General features: G+C 39.1%; 3 protein-coding genes across 3 annotated transcripts; 2 read left to right on the forward strand and 1 right to left on the reverse strand.

Moving 5' to 3' along the window:
- Positions 1–695: 695 nt before the first annotated feature.
- On the forward strand, positions 696–3,085 carry LOC117575890 (sphingomyelin phosphodiesterase 1). The gene is made up of 4 exons (XM_034260331.2): positions 696–1,724; positions 1,787–2,504; positions 2,575–2,724; positions 2,786–3,085. The coding sequence occupies exons 1-4, from the start codon at positions 700–702 to the stop codon at positions 2,945–2,947; spliced, it is 2,055 nt and encodes a 684-aa protein (XP_034116222.1). The 5' UTR covers positions 696–699; the 3' UTR covers positions 2,948–3,085.
- A 1,079-nt stretch (positions 3,086–4,164) lies between these two features.
- On the forward strand, positions 4,165–6,676 carry LOC117575604 (sphingomyelin phosphodiesterase). Its single transcript, XM_034259876.2, has 4 exons — positions 4,165–4,304; positions 4,415–5,300; positions 5,363–6,233; positions 6,313–6,676. Exons 1-4 carry the CDS (start codon positions 4,178–4,180, stop codon positions 6,433–6,435), a joined length of 2,007 nt encoding a protein of 668 aa, XP_034115767.1. The 5' UTR covers positions 4,165–4,177; the 3' UTR covers positions 6,436–6,676.
- Positions 6,677–6,803: 127 nt separating this feature from the next.
- Positions 6,804–19,013, reverse strand: LOC117575605 (corticotropin-releasing factor-binding protein). The gene is made up of 7 exons (XM_034259877.2): positions 18,362–19,013; positions 11,551–11,626; positions 8,489–8,781; positions 8,252–8,358; positions 7,481–7,599; positions 7,261–7,424; positions 6,804–7,205 (listed from the first exon to the last, which is right to left on the reverse strand). Exons 1-7 carry the CDS (start codon positions 18,410–18,412, stop codon positions 6,963–6,965), a joined length of 1,053 nt encoding a protein of 350 aa, XP_034115768.1. The 5' UTR covers positions 18,413–19,013; the 3' UTR covers positions 6,804–6,962.
- Positions 19,014–19,453: the final 440 nt, after the last annotated feature.

Genomic DNA, 19,453 nt, shown 5'->3' on the forward strand with positions numbered 1-19,453 from the left:
ACAGCAAAGTATTGATAGACCGATGAAACATCTGACACAGTGTGACCATTCGCTATTTATGATTTGGTGTCAATGTATTTTAAAATTCAAATTGTCCGCGCAGCGTTCAACCCTTTGAATCAAATACTGCGTGGTTGACAAAATTTGCAATTATGTAGTTAAATAATAATCAATATATCAATCAAACGTGTAAGAAAAGTTAAACAAAGTTTAAGGAACGTAAAGCTAATGTCATCGATTATGTGGGCATAAAATATGCTGACAAAAACATTGAATATTTATTATTTATAATAATTACCTTCAAAAATTTAGTTCTTAATCACAGATAGTCAATGCTTTTTGACCTATAGTAATATAACCTTGCAATATAATTCCCATACACTAGCACAATCCAATAAACATTAATAATGCTAATCACAATTGATAGGAAATGCTTTATGTTGTTAAGGCAGTAGTATATTTTTGTACCATAATGAAAGTGCTTTTAGATACCACATTCAGCTTAAGCAAATCCCCCAATCCCCCAATTATTACCGTTCATTGCTAATATAAGTGAATCTATCCTTATCGGCCACTTCACAGCTCGAATATTTCGCTGAATGGGCGAATAACGCTGATAAGCTGTCGTTATTGGGGCCGTGAGAAACCTATAAATTGGCCTCCAGGTGGGGTAAGTGTTTCAGTGGTTCAGCAAATGCAATGAGGTGTTTGCTTTTTATTTTCTCCTGCGGCCTTGTGCTCGCTTCCGCGCTTAATCTGCCAGGAATTCCAGTCGATTTCGACTTGGACGATAAAATTCTTTCCGCAATTTCCGACGATGTTGCTCAGCGTCTTGAGCAGGAGTACATAACGTTCTTCAAGACAGGAGTCGAAACACCTGCATTCAAGCAACTGACCACCCAGTTGGCCAAGGCTCACAGCAAAAAGGATATATTCACCAAAAATTTGCCTGATCTCGAGACGCGTGATTCGTTCGTGGTCTGCACTTTGTGCCGCTCCATTGTCAATGTTTTCATAAGCACCGTGCGTGACGAGGATGGCGAATTGAATGGCGAGAACAGCGCTGTGCTGATGAAGACAATCGCCATGGATGTGTGCCGTCGCCTGGAACTGCAAACCGAGGAGGTCTGCGAGGGTATCATCACATCTGAGCTGCCTACAGTGGATTTCATATTGCGCAACTCGGTAATGGATTCGCACAGCTTCTGCTCACTGTTCTTGGGCATCACTTTCTGCGACACAGCCAAGGCTCCCAACTACAACTGGACCATGACGGTGGACAACAATGGGGAAGCCATGACCGGCTCCAAGTCGGACACGCCCAAACACAGCGACAGTGATTTTAAGATCTGTCAATTCACCGACATTCACCACGATCCACTCTATGAACCCGGATCTCTTGCCACCTGTGATGAACCCATGTGTTGCCAGAAGGTGCAGAGTGGTGTGGAGGGCACTAGTGATGCAGCTGGCTACTGGGGCGACTATCGTGATTGTGATTTACCCTGGAGATCTTTTGAATCCGCACTCGATCACGCAGTAAAGACTGAAGAGTGCACTTACATCTACCAAACGGGTGACGTTGTTGACCACATGGTCTGGGGCACATCGGTGGCCAAGAATCGTGAAGTGCTGAGCAAGGTGTCGGATCAATTCGCCAAGGTATTCCCTAATGTCAACGTGTATCCCTGCATTGGCAATCACGAACCACATCCACTCAATAAGTAAGTTGCCTCTTGAGCTTTTGAGACTGCAGCTCGAATTAATCAATCATTTTGTACCTTAGCTTCAGTCCCGAAGATGTGCCGGATGAGGTGAATACTAGGTGGCTGTATGAGCACTTGTACGAAGACTGGTCCAGGTGGCTGCCTGTTGAGACCAAGGAGACTATTCTCAAGGGTGGCTACTACACCGTGTCGCCCCAGACAGGTTTCCGCATCATTGCCCTCAACAGCAATGGCTGCTACACGGACAACTTTTGGCTGTATCACAATGGCACCGATAAAATACCCCAACTGGAATGGTTCCACGACGTTTTGCTGGCCGCCGAAGCTGCCGGCGAGAAGGTCCATGTCCTCACCCACATTCCCTCGGGAGATGGCACCTGCTGGGCTGTCTGGGCCAGGGCATACAACCGTATCATCACACGCTTCCACAAGACCATCAGTGGCATTTTCAATGGTCACTCGCACAAGGATGAGCTAGCTGTGCACTATTCGGAGGAGGGACATGCCACTGCTGTGGCCTGGAATGGTGGTGCCTTGACCTCATACAGCTACAAGAATCCCAACTACCGTGTGTACGATGTGGAGCCAGCCACGTTCCAAGTGACCAATCATCGCACCTACATCTTTGATTTGAATCAAGCAAACAAGCAGCCCGAGCAGGAGCCCACTTGGTTCTTGGAGTACGAGTTCATCAAAGAGTTCACTGATGACTTGAGTCCTGCGGGCATCGACAAGTTGTTGGACGACTTTGCCGACAATCCCGAACTGATGCGCAAGGTAAACATATCAATTATATTATTGTCAAATTTAGGATCAAAGCTAATTTATTCTTGTTGTTTCTTTATAGTACTGGCGCTTCAGGGTCACCTCTGCGGAGCCACAAGTCTCCGGTGGCTGTGATCGCAATTGTCTGGCGGGTTCCTTGTGTCGTGCTGCCACCACAGTCAATGATCAGACGTCGCGTTGCCAGGAGTTACGTGAACGACTATTTGCAGCTGTAAGTTTTTCACAGTTTCTTTTTTTTTATTCAGTAAGTTAAACCTATTCAATCTCTACAGCTGGACACTGACCCCGAGCCTGAGCCAGAACCGGAGCCTGAACCAGAGCCTGAACCTGAACCCGAGCCAGAGAATCCTGATGGTGATGGAGCCGCTGCTCTGAGTGTCCTGAGCATTACTTCCCTCATCGCTCTGGTGGTCTCTGTGAGAATTGGATTCTAGACACTCTTAACTGTATATACTTACTTTAATGTTAACTTATATAATCGCAAATTCCATTTCATTTGTCAACAGCACGATTAAGTGCCAAAAAAGAAATTCAAAATACATTTATCTGTAAGTACCTAATACAATTGTTTCGCTTAATCTTATATTATCGCGCCAAAATAGACTTTGACAGGTGTACGTGTGGGGCCTGCTTCCTGATCGTGCCACAAAAACCGTGGCTTATCATCCCCGCCTATAGCGGCAAATCATCTTATTAGCTGAAAACTCAACAATAAAGCCATAAAATGCAGCTAATATTCACACATTATATAATCCCCGTTGCTATGAATACATGTGATGTACTCTAATGAATATGTGCGAGTATGCGAATAGTTTATGGCCCATTCAGTTTTACGGCTAGACTTTTGATCAAATCGCTCAAGTTTAGCACGTGAATATTAATCTATATCTATAATCTATATAGAGCCTACAGGTGTTTTAACTTATCTTGAATGGGTATTTTCGCCGGTGCTAATCCATTCAGCTGTTAATATTTAAAAGTAGAAGTCGAAATGTATAGTATAATAGATTCGATTAGTTTTAGATTGCCTTTGAGTAGAAGATTTATGTTATGAGGTAAAAATATTTCAGGACTTTCCTAAATAAGATTAGTTTGAGAGATTGTTGAAGATTGTTAGGTAAAGTTTTGTTTACTTTTTATAAATACCAAATTTAAAAATATGTAGTTTGGTGAAGTTATAAAAAATATCTTATTATTAGTCTAGTCTATTTTTAAAGGAGAAGTGGAAAGTCAATATTACTTATAAAAAAATGTTAAAAGACGCCTGACCAATTTTTCAATGGAAATATTTGGCTTATAAATACATGAGTTAGCTTTTTAATTTTAATTAAAGTATAAATATAAATTTTAATTTAAAAATAACAAATAAATCTTTTTTCATATTTAATTTTTTCAGTAGCAATAATAACAATAACTATTGTTTACGTGTAATAGAAGAATAACTCAAGTTAAGTTTAAGCTGATTTATAGCTTTATGGCAAGCATATTAAATAATCAACAAATCTTCTTTTCGATTAGTTTACAACTTATAGCGAACGATATTGTTGTTTTTATGTTAAAGCAATCGCCAAGTTTTCGATACTGCGATAATCTGACCGTAATGCTATAAAGATGACTGATTTGGGCTACAAACCATTTAGTTGCAGTTGGATCAGCCGAGTGCGATGAGGTCTCAGTGGAGTGTTGTGCTATTTGTTGTGGCAGCCACGCTGACCATCAGCGAGGCACATAACTTGCCTGGAGTGCCAGAAAGCTTTACCAGCGATAATCGTCTCACGGCTGCCATTTCAGGTGTGTTGATTAATTGACAAGCTCAAGTATTTTCACTGGAATTCACACAAATCAAGATACAACTCAAGTGTGGCTAAATTTTGTTATAATTTGATTTCGGGATTTTGCAGCTAGCATAGCGGAAGAGATTAGCCAAGAGTTTGTCAAGTACATGGCCACGGGCATCGAGTCGGAGCGTCTTCGACAGCTGGGCAACGAGTTGCGCCACAGTCACAGCAAAAAGGATATTTTCACCGAGTCCCTATTCGAAGTGAGCGCCGCGGATCAGTATTTCGCTTGTACTTTGTGTCGAGCGACTGTCAAAGTGTTGGCCGACAGCTTTACGGGTCCAGATGGGGAATTAACTGGTCCAAATCGTGATGAAAATGCTAAGAAAACAATGCTCACCATTTGCGATTACTTTGACATTCAGACGCAGGAAGTGTGCAGCGGACTCTTTGACATCAATTGGCCCATACTCGATTACATACTGAACGAGACGATTGCCGAGGCGAGCTCCATTTGTGGCATGTTGCCCATTAGCATTTGCCAGCTGTCGCAGGAGGAGTACTCTCTCAATGTGACCATTGTGGGTGATACATCACTAGAGTCTAACTCCGAGCTGCCTGAACGCAGTGACAACGATTTGTTGGTGCTGCATTTGACTGACATTCACTATGATCCCGAGTACGCTGTGGGCAGCTTGGCGGAGTGCGATGAACCCATGTGCTGTCGGGGTGAAGTGGTTACCACATCCGTTGGAGCTGGCTATTGGAGTGACTATCGCAACTGCGATACTCCTAAGCATTTGATTCTAAATGCCTTCCAACACATGTCGCAGCACAAGATTGATTGGATCTATCATACGGGTGATGTGCCGCCTCATAATGTCTGGTCCACCACGAAGCAGGGCAACAAGGATATGCTGACTGAAATCGATGAACTGTTCGAGCAGTATTTCCCCAACATTCCTGTCTATCCCTGTCTGGGCAACCATGAACCACATCCCACCAATGTGTAGGTCAATCATCACATTTCTACTGTGTTTTCCCTTGCCTAATCCCACTCTTCTTTTGCAGTTTCAACAGCGACAGCGCACTGCCCGCTGAGCTGCGCATTGATTGGCTTTACGAGCACGTCTGGAGCTTGTGGAAAAAGTGGCTGCCCGCTGAAGCTGAGGTCACTGTGCGTCGCGGTGGCTACTACACTCACTCGCCCAGTGCTGGTCATCGCATTGTGGCGCTGAACAGCATGGATTGCTATCTCTACAATTGGTGGCTCTATTACAATGGTTCGCTTGTGCTCGACCAGCTGCAGTGGTTCCATGACACTCTCTTGGCCGCCGAACTGGCTGGCGAGCGTGTTCATGTGCTGACCCACATACCATCGGGCGATGGCGACTGCTGGTCGGACTGGGCGAGGGAATACAATCGCCTGCTGGCACGTTTCAGCAAGACCATTACGGGCATCTTTAGCGGACACACGCACAAGGATGAGATGAATCTGCATTATGCGGACAACGGAGCTGCGGTTGCTGTTGCCTGGAATGGCGGCAGTTTGACAAGTTACTCTTACAAGAATCCCAACTATCGTTTGTATGAACTGCACCCCGAGAGTTGGCAAGTGTTGGAGCATCAGACCTGGACCTTTAATCTAACCGAGGCGAATCTTAAGCCCGATGAATCGCCTAATTGGTACAAGGAATATGAATTTACGGCGGACTTCACCAGCGACACAAGTCCCGCTGGCATTGACAAGTTGCTGGTGGAAATGGCCGAACAACCAAATCTGTTGCGCAAATTCTGGCGCTACAAGATGACGCAATCGGATGCCAGGACGAGTGGAGGCTGCGACAACGATTGCTTGGCCAGCACGCTGTGTCGCATCGCCACCTCCAACTACAAGAACAGAACGCGTTGTCGTGAACTCGAAGCCATACTCCAGCAGAGCGTAAGTACTACTAACATACATACATACATATATAATATATGGTAGCTTAATCCTTTCGTTTAATCCTTTCGAACTGCAGCTGGACAACGAGCCAGAGAATGAGCCAGAGAATGAGCCAGAGGGTGATGGAGCTGGCACTTTGATTGCCATCGGTTTGCCCTCGCTGCTGATTGGCATCGTTGGTTTGCTGCTGTTGCTCTAATTGATACCATCAGCTAATCCTCGAGCGCTTATCTTTATCGCTTTTGGCATTTATTTATAGCGTATCGTTATTAATTAGTTCGATTAGCTTGCAGCGCATTCATAAAATGCGTCATAAAAGTGGCAATAAGTTTTTCCCCCATCCTTCTTTGTCTGCTGCGAGTGTAATTAAACGCTTTTTGTAGTTTTAACATTCAGAATTTTTGATATACACATATAATTACATAAAATTGCATTTTTCTTTTTGTTTTTTTTTCTTTGCTGTTTTGCTATGGTGAATACTTGTTGCTTGGATTGGATTAAGGATTAAGCGCTACGAATAGAATCCAAGTTGAATGGCTTTGTTTTGTTTTGGTTTTTTTGCGGTTGGTTTGCTCGCTCTCGCTCTCCTTATCTCTCTCTCTTTCCATATCTCATTATCGCTATCTTCCAACCACATACATATTTACAAATGTGAAATTGTAATCATTGTGCCGGCCTCATCCAACAGTTTATCAACATCAACATCAATTAATCCAGTTAAGCCGCTTAGAGCGCACACATCAGCGTGGCAATGTCCAGATCATGTTCATCCGACTTGCGTACGATGACCGCTGCCTGATTCTGATAGCGTCCCGTCGACACCAATCGCACACTGGTCACGCCACAGTAGATGGCCTGCTCGGGACCCAGTTCAGCGCTGGCGCCACAAACCGAGCTGGCCAACTCCATGCTGCTGGTGTCCAGGCCAGCCGAGCCGCCAATCTCCAAGCGATCCTCAAGCAGATGGCACTAGGGAAAACCTTCATTGTAATACTCTTCTTGAGAAATACTTCAGCTTACTCACATCATAGTTAACCTTATCCTGAGCACGCACACTCTTGCTCCCAATGCGCAGATTGCCCAGCGAGATGGCAGCCGGAAAGAGTGCCGAGAGCGTGCAGTTGCGAGCGTGTCCAAAGTTGGACATCTTATAGACAGCAGCGGTATCCTGAACCAGCACATTGCAGGCTGTGAAACAAGAGAATGAATCTCTCATAAGATGAGGTAAGTATTCAGGTACTTACGTTGGGTTATCTTGTGGAAACGCACGTTGGCCACAAAGGATCCACGTCCTGGTATGCGATATTGAAGCAAGGCAGCATTCTGACTTGAGCGGAAGAACTTCTTGTTGCTGTAGCGTGGCCTGTAAATAGAAATAATTATGATGAATATGCTTCAGTTGGCTCAAAAGCTAGACTTTTTATCTCTGATAAATCGTAAAGGCTTTTAGAATATTGCCCGCTATTTTAGTGGCCTTAACTCTTCTAGTCTTGGATCTCCGTGTATACTTAAATAATCGGAGCGGAACTCTTTTGTTTTAGTCACTGATTTATAGCTCTTGATTTTAAAATATCATACAATCCTCAGCTTTTCTAATACCAAATTAGATAACTGTAGTTACTTTGGTGTTGAACACTTTGAGCTTATGCTATGTGCAGAATAATGACGTATACTTAATATCATATAATTAGAGGCAACTTCTTCTTGGCGCTCGTTGAAGGTTTGTATAATAAATTTTGTTAAGCATAACTTTGAAATATCATACAAACTAACTTTAGTTTATATAATCTCCCTCTAATTTATAATTTAATTCAATATTTATAACACTGGCCAAATTGATAGCTTTCCCTCTTTTCGTTTAGGAAAGCAGCACATAAATTTATGGTGTACAGAATAATAATTGCTTTTCAATTAGATTAAGTAGGGTACTCAATGTAATCGATAAGCAACTTCTACTTGTTAGTATTTTAATACTGAACAATTTAATGCAGAACTTATTATTGATAGTTACCCACCATTGTTTGTTGTTGTTGCAAAACTCATAGACGCGATCTTCGAGAACTCGATGATGATCCTTGACAGCCGGAAAGTATTCGCCATTCAGCTCCCAACCATCCACAAACTATAAAGCAAAGCAATTAATATGATATTGTTATACTTAACAAAAATGCCAATCAACGCTACATTTTGGTTGTAAAGGTAGAGCGAAGCTAAAACAAAATTTAGGAGAAGCAATTAAAGTTCTCACTTACCGCCATTAGTCCGCCCGTCTCGCAGTTGACATCGTAGTGCTTCATGGTGATTTCGACAATCGTGTCGGGTTCGCCAATCACATAGAGGCCACACACGGTCTCCGCTGTTACCGCTGTGGCAGCAGCAGCTGCGGCTGCGGCAGCAACGGCAGCTGCCTCCAACTCCTCGTTGCCCAACTCGAGCAGGTCGGCGTTTGGACTGAAATTGAGTCCGGCCAAGGGAGACGCTGCTGGCGATGGCGCTGATTTCTTGAAAATGAAATCACCTGGTTCGGAGGTCACATGCATGCAATCTGTAAGCGATATTCACGATGTGAAAGTGAGACAGAGACGCAGACAGAGAAAGAGAAAGGAGTCGGAGGCAAAGTTGAACTAAACTACAATTGGCTGCTGGGCATTTTGAAACCAATTTGAAGCAAACTAAGCAAATTGCAACATCTCCAATGATTGCTCTGCTAGTTGCTCATATTGTACATGTGTGTGTGTGCGAGTGAGTGTGAGTATATATGTGTAATAATTGAAATCCACTTACAAAGAGCATTGGGAGCACATGCAAATTGTAACCACGTTTCGACTTCTGACCCGAACAATTAATTTATCATACAAAGTCCTGTAGGCTGCTCACTTAATGCCTGGCTTTGGCTACTGTTGCCTGATTTATGGCTCGCATTATTAGTTAACCCACACAAGCAAACAAAAAACACACACTCACACACAGACGTATTCACATATTTGACGCTGGCATTTTATGACTGTTTCGTCCATGACCAAAAAACAATTAAACCACCGTCTGACTTTGACTATTTCACATGCTTGTCACACACGCAACTTTCATGGCTGTGTGTGTGTGACTGTGTGTGCGAGTGTGGGTTTGTATGTGTGTGTATGGGAGAGAGTGTGTGGTTGTATATGTGTGTGCATTTGTCAGTCATCCAACAAAATGACCATAAACCCGCTAACTACGCTCTCAACACTCTCATACTCGATTAGTATACTCTTGCTTTGGGTATTTTACATATTGTAGAAAAGGAAGTGAAACAGGAAACTGAATGGTTTGAGTGTATCCTTAATGTTAGATTATAGTGTACTTGCGGATACAAATAATTTGCAGGTTGTCATTGTTTGATTATCTCTAATGTTATCTAAAAATATATTCTAATGTCTTACTAATAAAATATTTGTGTAATTTATTATTATTTAAAGATTTTTATTGAAATAAATGGGAGATTCCAAACTGAATGGTATTTTTTCTATGTTTTTAAAATTTTAGAATATAATTTTCACTATGAAATTATTTAAGTGTTTTACAAACAACTTATTGAATTTTAGGTAATTTAAATTACTGCCATTATTTAATTATTCCTAATGTAATTTAAAAATAGATTTCAATGCCTTAATACATTTGAAATTTGAAATACTAAATAGGTCTTTGTGGAACTTTATTATTTAATGAAGTCTAATTTTTTAAAGAAAATGTATTGACATTTCTTAAAGTTGTTTAATAAACTTGATATATTTTGTATATAATATCAATAGTTGAATTTCATTTATGTTAGAAAAAAATGTATATGGGATTCTCATTCAAATAAATTGTATATTCTAAGCTGAACAGTAATTTTTTATATTTTAAACATTTTGGATATATATAATATATTGGCACTATCAAATTATTTAAGCAATCCAATGTTTTTATTTAAAAAAAGAATGAATAGTTGGAAGCTGTTTATTGAAATAAATACATGTTATATAGTGCCCAACTAGAGTTGATTTTCATTCAAACAAATAATATATCATATACTAAATGGTATTTATTACTATATTTTAAATATTTCAGAATATATTTCCAAATTATTTAAATATATTACAAACTTCTTAAGCACACTGAAAGATCATACAACATGTTGGCAAAGTGTCACCAAAATTTTCCAAACTCATTTTGTCGTTACTCGCAATGTGTATGGGTCAAATGTTTAAGTGTTAATATTAAATGTGTGTGTTTTCTGTGTATATTTAGGTGTGAGAGTATGTACATATATATGTAGGTATACATATATATGATTATGTGTGCTCGTTACAGTTTGTGATTTCGGGGAACTTGGCGCCTAATTGTTTATGATGTGTCCTAATTGCATGAGACGTTCACAGCAACAATTTTCGGTCTTTTAATATTACCGTTTAACAATTAATTTTCTATTGTGCATAATTGATAATTAACCACTAATTAGGTACTTATTATATAAATAAATATTTCGTACCTACTAATTTATATTAACATATTAAATTCATTGGCAATTTTCCAATAAAATTGTTGCTCATAATTTAAATCAAGATGACGACGGCTGACCTCATGAATGATGACGCAATGATTTTAGAGTTGACAGTTGCCTAGCACTTGTGAATAAAAGCAATTATAAATAAACACAACCACAACAAAGTCAAAGACGATGATGGCACATGATGATTGCGCAAGGAAAATCTCTCCAGCAAGGACAACGCTGCGGTTGCCTTGCCAATTTACCAATTGGCCAATTGGCTAGCTGTCCTTAGTTATGATTATATTTATAAGCTACTCTATTAGTTACACATTATGCATTGGAATTTTCAATATCGGCTAATCGAATTTTGCGCTGAGTTAACTCAACTGAAATTTCCACTGAAATTTCCCAAATTTTTCAGCGAATGGTCAATAAATTTGAATCGTCCCCTTCGTCGAAATAATGCGCATAATAAATGTAAATGTAAATTGTGCATGCGCTGAAGTATTATGTGTTTGTGTGTGTTGTGCTGATGTCAGGAAGTCACTTGACAAGAAGAAGTTGTGTATGTGTGTGTGGAGAAAAAGCAATTTAAAATACAATTTGAGCTGAGCGGCAAAAGATTTTGTAAACGCTATAAACTTGTCACGGCCGCCAAAGTGCATCTCAGCCAAAGGCACTTGGCTCGAAAAACTTTCAGTCAGCAATTTGTTAGCGCATTTTCCCCTTTTCCACAATATGCAAAAGTATGTGTGTGTGGATGTGTTCTTCAATGTAGTGTGTGTGGGTTGGACAGTGTAATCTTACCTGAGATTCTGTGCTCGTTGTAGGGCATTGCCGCGCCTGGATACAGCTCAAAAGAACGCTTCACTGTTGGCCAGGCCTGCAGATAAAGATAAAAAAGTGTAAAACAAATATGGCGAGGGCAATTTATATATATTTTTTTCGCTCAATTTTGATTTTGAATAGCCGCTTTGACGGGCATCAGTCATTCAGCATTTGACAAAAGCGAGAGCCAAATGCGATAAAATCAGCGGGTTGCCCAGGCAAATAACAACATTCCATCGCTCTCCATTGGCCAACAACAAAAAAACGAGAAGAAAAATATGTAAGTTGCGCTTTGTAGTTGCCTCAAATGAGAACAGTGAACAGCGGGCTTCTTGTTATTATTGACTTAAGCTAAAATGCCTCACACGTGCAACGAGGGGGGGAGGAGGAGAATGAGTCTAGGGCTGCGTCTAGGCCAGCTAATGTTGTTATTTTAAGCGCAATGCAGCTGCCAGGACAATTGCCAATTTTAATTAAACTCTCAGAGAAAGCATTCAATAGCCGCACGTAGAATCCACAGGACTCAAACACCAACTAGTTGCAGCTGTTGAACATGCAACACTTGAGTGCTTATGCCGCTTGAATTTTAAGCAATCCGAAAAGCCCAACAGCAAAAGCCAAGACTACGGATCTAAAACTTTCTAAATAGCCAGTGGGTCAATTTCAGTTTCAGTTTCGGTTTCAATTTTGATTTCAGCTTGTGGGTCAAACAGTTTTTTACAAAGTTTAGCTTTTGCTTTTCCTTTTCCCTCTTTTTTTTTGGTGGTGATTGATTAGAGGTTGGCTTTGAGCTGGTGAGAGCGTTAATTGAAATTTTGTTGGCCTGCCAAGAGGGCATAATATGGTATTGATAAATTGGGCAGCCACAAAATAATGGCGTCTAAGTTGGCTTCATTTTTTGTTTGCGCAACACTCCAGAAAAGCCGCCGCCGCTTCTCCATTTTTTTTTTTTTTTTTTTTTTTTATTTCGTCGTCGTCCATAACGAGGCCAAAGCGCCTTATGCTGTATGCTTATGAAACTGTCAATTAGTGGCGGCTTTGCACGACTAACTTTAAGCTGCGACAACGCAAAAAAAAAAAAAAAACAGTTGAATATATGGTATATATATAGATTTATAGAATAGCAAGGAAGAGCGCTGGGTGCATGCGTAAATTGGGCGTAAATTGTATGCCCAAGTGACGTCATCAATCTTTGACGAGACCCACGCAAATGAAAAGTCAATCGTCAGGCAATACGTAAAAGTATTTCTCAAAAAGCTGATGACAGCGCCAGTAAATAAATTATAAACATGATCCCCTTTTGAACACACTTGAGGCAAACAGTTCATTTGCATAATGGCATTGTCCTGGCCGGGATTCGGCAAATGCCGTAAGGATGCTATTGTTCAACTTGTTGTTTTTGTTGTCATTGTTGTCCTCTGTCTCACCAGCTGCTTCAGTTGAGTTGACTTGAGATATATGTATAGCATATATATTTATTATTGCCTTTTTTTATATGTACATACAACACACATTCATCTACTCAGAAGATGAGTTCACACAAAAGTTATCCCGCAAGCTTTAAAAATAATCACAATGTATTGATTAAACTAGTCGAGCATGGAAATCCACTTGCATATTTTAATTGTGTTTCTCATGCATACGAAATTCATTTAAAAATAATTCATATTCAGCTTTAAAAAGTCAACTCTTCAAAATGGGAAAATCTGCAACCAACTTGGCAATCGTTAATTAGACATGAATATGCGTGTCAGGTTGCCAAAAGGTTGGCTGCATTTGTATAGGTGAGTTGCTCCAACAAATTTTATGACATAATTAAAATGCCATAAGGGCAACAGGAGGGAACACCAACAACAACTTGACACCTACTGAGCTGAAATTGGCTGCAGGGGCAGGAAATGCTTACACAAAAGGTATTCGGGCATCCCTTCTAAATATTTACTCTTTGCCGGTACAGTGCAGGATTTTCGCGTTAATCCGTGAGTTTTTCCAAATATTTACTTTCAGCGCCATAAATAGCATTAGTGCATAGGAACGAGACGAAGAGGAGAGAGCGGGGCAAACATATCATGACTTAATCATGAGACAGCTACAATAATATTACGAACATTGCTCGCTCACTTTAAAAAGGTTTTCTTTTTTTTCTTCTCTCTTCTTTTTTTTGTTGCTGGCCAACCGGCAACAGGCGGCCAATAAACAAATGCTTCTTTTTACTTTGGCATTTTGCCAAAAGCTCATCAAATATTAAAGTGAAATATGTTTGTGCGTTTTTTGAGCGATCTGTTTTCGAAATTTGCAATATTAATTCGCAATGGCTTTCCGTAAAGGATTGCGTAGCTAATGCTTCAAGGAAATTGATTGGCTTAAATATGCGCATAAAACCGGATCTAAGTGCTTCGAAAAACGCAAAACTTTTAAGATCTCGCATTTGCATACTGATGCTATGTTTCTGAATGTCGGCCTCATTATAATAAATGTAGCAAAACAATGTTGAATTAAAGCACTTTCATGAATAAATATTTAACGAATGTTGCACTAATTTATTTATATATAAATTTCTTTGATTCATTTATTCAATCATTGATGATTATTTAACTTATTGATTATAGTAAATATGGCAAAGTAAAATAAATATTAAACGATTATTTCATACATTTATTTCAACATTAAGTTCTTTAGCTCATTAGGGAATTTTTTCCAATCATTCATATTTATTTGACCTATTACAATAAATGTAGCAAAATCACGTTAATCTAAAGCACTTTCAGAATAAATATTTTACGATTGTTGCACAAATTTATTTCTACATTAACTTCTTTGGTTCATTTAGCAATTCTTTTCCATCATTCATATTTATTTGTCAAATTATAATAAGTACGGAAAATATCGTTGAATTAAATATATATTTAATGATTGTTGCACAAATTTATTTTTACATTAATTTGGCTTAGCTGATTGAAGAATTTTGTCATTTATATATATATATGAATTAGCAAAGGAAAGTTGTTAAAGTACTTTTTGAAATAAATATTTAACAATTATTGCACAAATGTTTTACAACATTAATTTCTTTGGTTCACTTAGAATTCTTTCCATCATTGATATTTATCTAAGTTATTTATTATAATAAATGTAGCAAAGCAGAATAAATATTTAACGATTGTTTCATAAATGTATTTCTACATTAATCTAGCTTGGTCCTATGAGGATTCATCATTCATATTCATTTGACTTATCTTAATAAATGTAGCAAATCAACGTTAAGCTAAAGCATTTTAAACATAAATATTTAACGATTGTTTCATAAATTTATTTGTGCATCAATTTAGCTTGGCTTCTTTATCTGTTTGTTCATTATTTTATTCATTATTCATATATTCGATTATTATTTGTTTGTATTTCTCATTGACTTATCACAGCATTTAAATAAAATAAATGATATCAACAATCATACGTTGACTTTTCTTAAAATAGCCGTGCATTAAATTGTATTATTGAGCACAATTGAATTCGCGAAACATCGCATTAACACCATTACTGGGCTGCAATTGTCAGTTTCAATTTAAATACATAATGAAAAGTTTTATTTGCAAAGCAGATGACGCCTTAATTCGATTACGTATACGCCCCATTGGCAATGTGTGTTATTGGCTTAGTTTGAGCCCAGCTGCGCTTGACACGCAAATAAAATATTTAATTAATTAACACACGGAGGAAAAAAAAACTCTAAATCAACTGCGAAAACTTTTCACTGTGTTCGCCCACCCAAAAACAAATAACTTGTAGTCTAATTTGGCAGCGAGAAACGAAAAAGTGCAATTGCACTTTCAACTGCAGCTGCTAGGAAAATGTCACTTTGCTGTGAGAGTGTGGCTGAGTTCTTGGTAGGGCACTAATTACCGCAGAGGGCACTTCTGGAATTACTCAGCCCAGTTTCATTTTGAAATAGCTTCATTAACTTTATGTCATGTCACTGCGATGACACACAGTCAAATGGCTTCTCGTGTTGTGGTTCGCCCCACGCATCGTGGAAAAGTCAGCAAGCAAGCAAGCAAGCAACAAGAGCAGAAACGAATTTCCCCGCAGTGAGCTTAGTACGCAGAAATCTATTTCTCTGCCGGAAATTAGTTGCACACATTCGAGTATAACATAAGTACACATACGGAGAGTAAACTCTTCTATTCTGCGCATTTGTGCTGTGAGCTTGTCATTTATTGAATATATATTATGCTCGCATATTGCAGCGGAATTTTATGCAAAGTGCGCATCATATTTCATGCGAGGGAAGCCGTCGTTTTTCCTTTTTTTTGGCATAAATTTACATGGAACATAAGTCCGTAACAGTCTGCTTCAACACACACACTCACACACACTCACACATCGGATTGTAATATTGAATTTATTGGGTGTGTAAGGACAGCGAAGTTGCGTTTTGCTTTCGCCCACGGGGTCACAGCTGACAAATTGGAGCTGATTAAAAGTTTTCGGTGCCCCCCAGGCAAAAGACTTTAATACACTTTGCGAGCGAGTCTCTGATATATGTGCGGTAATTAACAAAGTTTTTCTGGCAATCCAATGCGGGCATATTCAGGTGTCAGCTACAAATATGTTGTTTACCAAATTAGAGAGTTCTCTCTTTCTCTCTGTCTCCTTAAACTTGTAGCAACATTCTATTTGAATTGTCGACACTCAAATATCATTCCACTTTTGAGTTTTAAATGCTCGTAAAATGTCCAAGTGCAGATGTTGCTTGCTGATGCTTGTTGGTCGGTGTTAACATGCGGCATTAAGCGAGCATCAAGTGACAACATCAGGATGCAGCTCAGCTCAGTTGACAATGCGATAGAATGAGGTGCAATTGCATTGACATTGGCCAAGGATGGTCACAGCTACAATGAATGTCCATCAGTCGTGTGTTGTGTGTGTTGGCCTCTCCTTCTTTCCTGCCTTGCTGCCTGCTGATTGTTGATTTTTCACACACACATACTGAGGCAACAGCATCCTCAGTAGCCTCGCGTGGCATGTTTGACATGCCCCTTAACACGACGACTGAAAGCCAGCTGAAAAATTTACATTTCTTCCCAAGCCATTCACACTCAATCCGACTGGGATTGCGATTGAGATCCTTTCAAAGAGGATAGATACATTGTCCACACAGCAGCAGGTGAGGCAACAATAAAAGGAAGACAAGTCGCAACTAAGTCAACACATCATACAATAGTTGACATTATTGATGGCATAACAGTCAAAGGTGCAACTCATTGGCAATGCGTTTGAGCGGGTTGAGTTTATAGTTGAGACATCTGTGACATCTGCTTTCATTTTTTTCAACTATTGAAAAACTTGAATGCAAAGTATTAAAAGCATTCATTTTTATTTTAACAAAGCACGTTCTAAGGAAGCACGTTTCAGTCGTATTAATAATATTTTGATAACAAGATGGTGCAGATATAAATCAAAATGTTTTTATGGCATTATTAAATATTATATATTATATTTCTTTAAAATTCAATATCAACTCATCTTTTCGTTTATCTAATGATTTCAAATCGGACTTTCACCAAAAGTATAAAACTTCCAATCTGTCTCTCATAATGAAGAATTTATATAAATAACTTTTGTATATAGAAGATTTCAAATAAATAAACTTTACTTCCAATCTATCTCCGAAAAAGAAGTATTGACATAAATAACATTATTACATTTTACAACTTTACATAAAATGTTCATCATATTTTGATTTCAATAACTTAGCACTTTAGTGACAATCACATTGAAATGGTAAAAATACTATTTTAGTAACAGATTATTGTAGAAAATGGTCTTCAACTAATGTCTGAAAATGTTGAATATATTTGTTTATTTATTCACTAATCAATATCTTTTCAGCTCTTCGTTTATCAATTCATTTTCATTCGCATATTATTCAACACACAAAAACTTATGTTAAAAGTTAATGTTATGACTTTTTAGTAAATGTATTACTTTCCCAATAAATCAAATATTACACAAAATTTACATTTGAAGTGCAAAACAAACTAATGCACAAAATAACTTTTTGTCACTTCAAATGATGATTCCATTTTGCCATTAATTATTGAAAACTCATTGAAGCAATTACAAAATTCAAAAGTAATTCAAATTCCCAACCGCCCAACTCGAAAGGACTTTCTGCTGAAATTCTAAGGCGTGATAAATCTCGCATTGAAACCAAAACAACTTAATTATTGTGAGAAATTTGTAATTTGATAAGATTAAAGGGAGTTCGAAGAAGAGAAATCGTTTTATCGCATCTGCCACCACAGCTAAAAATAGCCAAAATATGTAATAACGATGACAGGAGGGCAGGACTCCCAACAACAAGTGTAATAAAACATAAAATTGATTTCGAAAACAACCCAAACAAAAAAAATTATACTGATGTTATTCGAGTCAGTGTCAGAGGCCTCTAATCTTGCACACACGCTCAACTTATTCATATAATTTGAGCCTAATGAAAGCAATCTGTCCGCCTCCTGCCACTTGACAGAAAGAAACCAAGTGAAAGTCAAAGGTTTCAAAAACTTTGCTCATAAAATGCGACAAGGCCTATGCTCATCAATCGTCCTCAAAGTCAGGAAAGCACAGGGGCAAAAAAAAAAAAAACAACATGAATGACTAACAGAGTAACAACGGGGCCAAATTCATTTAAGCCCGAAAAGGAAACAGCGAGCAGCGGGCCAAGTCGAAACAAAAGTTGACTTAACTTGTTGATCGAAATTGAATTAGCCCGAAAGTCACTTTCACTCACCTGTACGCCCAGCACAATCATGGACAAGTAGAGATAAACCACGAGCTTCATTCCGTACCCCGAAAAAGAAAACCTTTTGGTTCTCCTGTTGTTGGCTGTTAGAAAATAAAATGCGAAACTGCGGGCGTTAAATAGCCAATTGCCGCCGTTTGCGGTCGTTGGCTCGTTGGCTCGTTGACTGGGGTTTCAATTAACCGACGGCCTAAAGCAATTTCGCAGCACCAAGAGCGTGAGCGCCAAATTTCAAAAGCGTCAAGCGTCGTGTTGTGGTCCACGTCGTTGTCGTCGTTGTCCTGTGTCCAGTACTTTTTTTTGTTAGGTGCTGCTAATCTGATTAAAGGGATTAGCGCGCGGAAGGAATCACGCAACGAATAAGTTGATTAGAGAATTGACGAGCGTGCCACACACACACACACACAGAGACACACACGGACAGCGAGTACAGTAAATCGCACTTGCGGCTTAAACGCGTTTTGAATTGGCACAAGGAACCGTTACACGTTACACGCCAAAGGATAAAAGGGATACGAACTGAACTCAACTGAAACCGAAGTGAAGCGAAACGATTTCAATGCGAACTGCGGTAAAGGCGCGATTTCCGTATTATTTTTTGTATTGTGTGTGTTTTGGCGACGAAACGTCAACGCTGCCGCACAACGACAGAATGTTGGTCCTTATCAGCGGCGCATTTCCTTTTATAGTCCTGCCTCGTGTAGCATCCACACACCCACACTACGAAGCTGCCACAATACCCCACACACACACACGGACAGCCTCGGTCTCTGTCTTTGTCGTCATCGTTGCTGTTGAAAATTTCTTTTGCATTAAAGTACAAAAATGTTTCTATTTTTATTAGAGTTTCAAAAATTTATTAACTTATATTTTTCATACATAAAATTCGCATAATTTAATATATTTTTATATTATTTTTGTTAGTAATTTCGTCATACATTTTTCGTGAAATACTTTTGCTTGACTTTTTCATTTGCAAACTTTACCGCGCAGCAGAAATTCACCACACCGCAAGCTGTGAAAGCTTTTGTTTCGCAACAAAGCTGCCAACTTGGCCTAAAATGTTAGCCATTTATTGGC

Source organism: Drosophila albomicans, chromosome 2R (genome assembly GCF_009650485.2).
Source record: "Drosophila albomicans strain 15112-1751.03 chromosome 2R, ASM965048v2, whole genome shotgun sequence".
NCBI classification, from domain to species: Eukaryota; Metazoa; Arthropoda; class Insecta; order Diptera; family Drosophilidae; genus Drosophila; species Drosophila albomicans.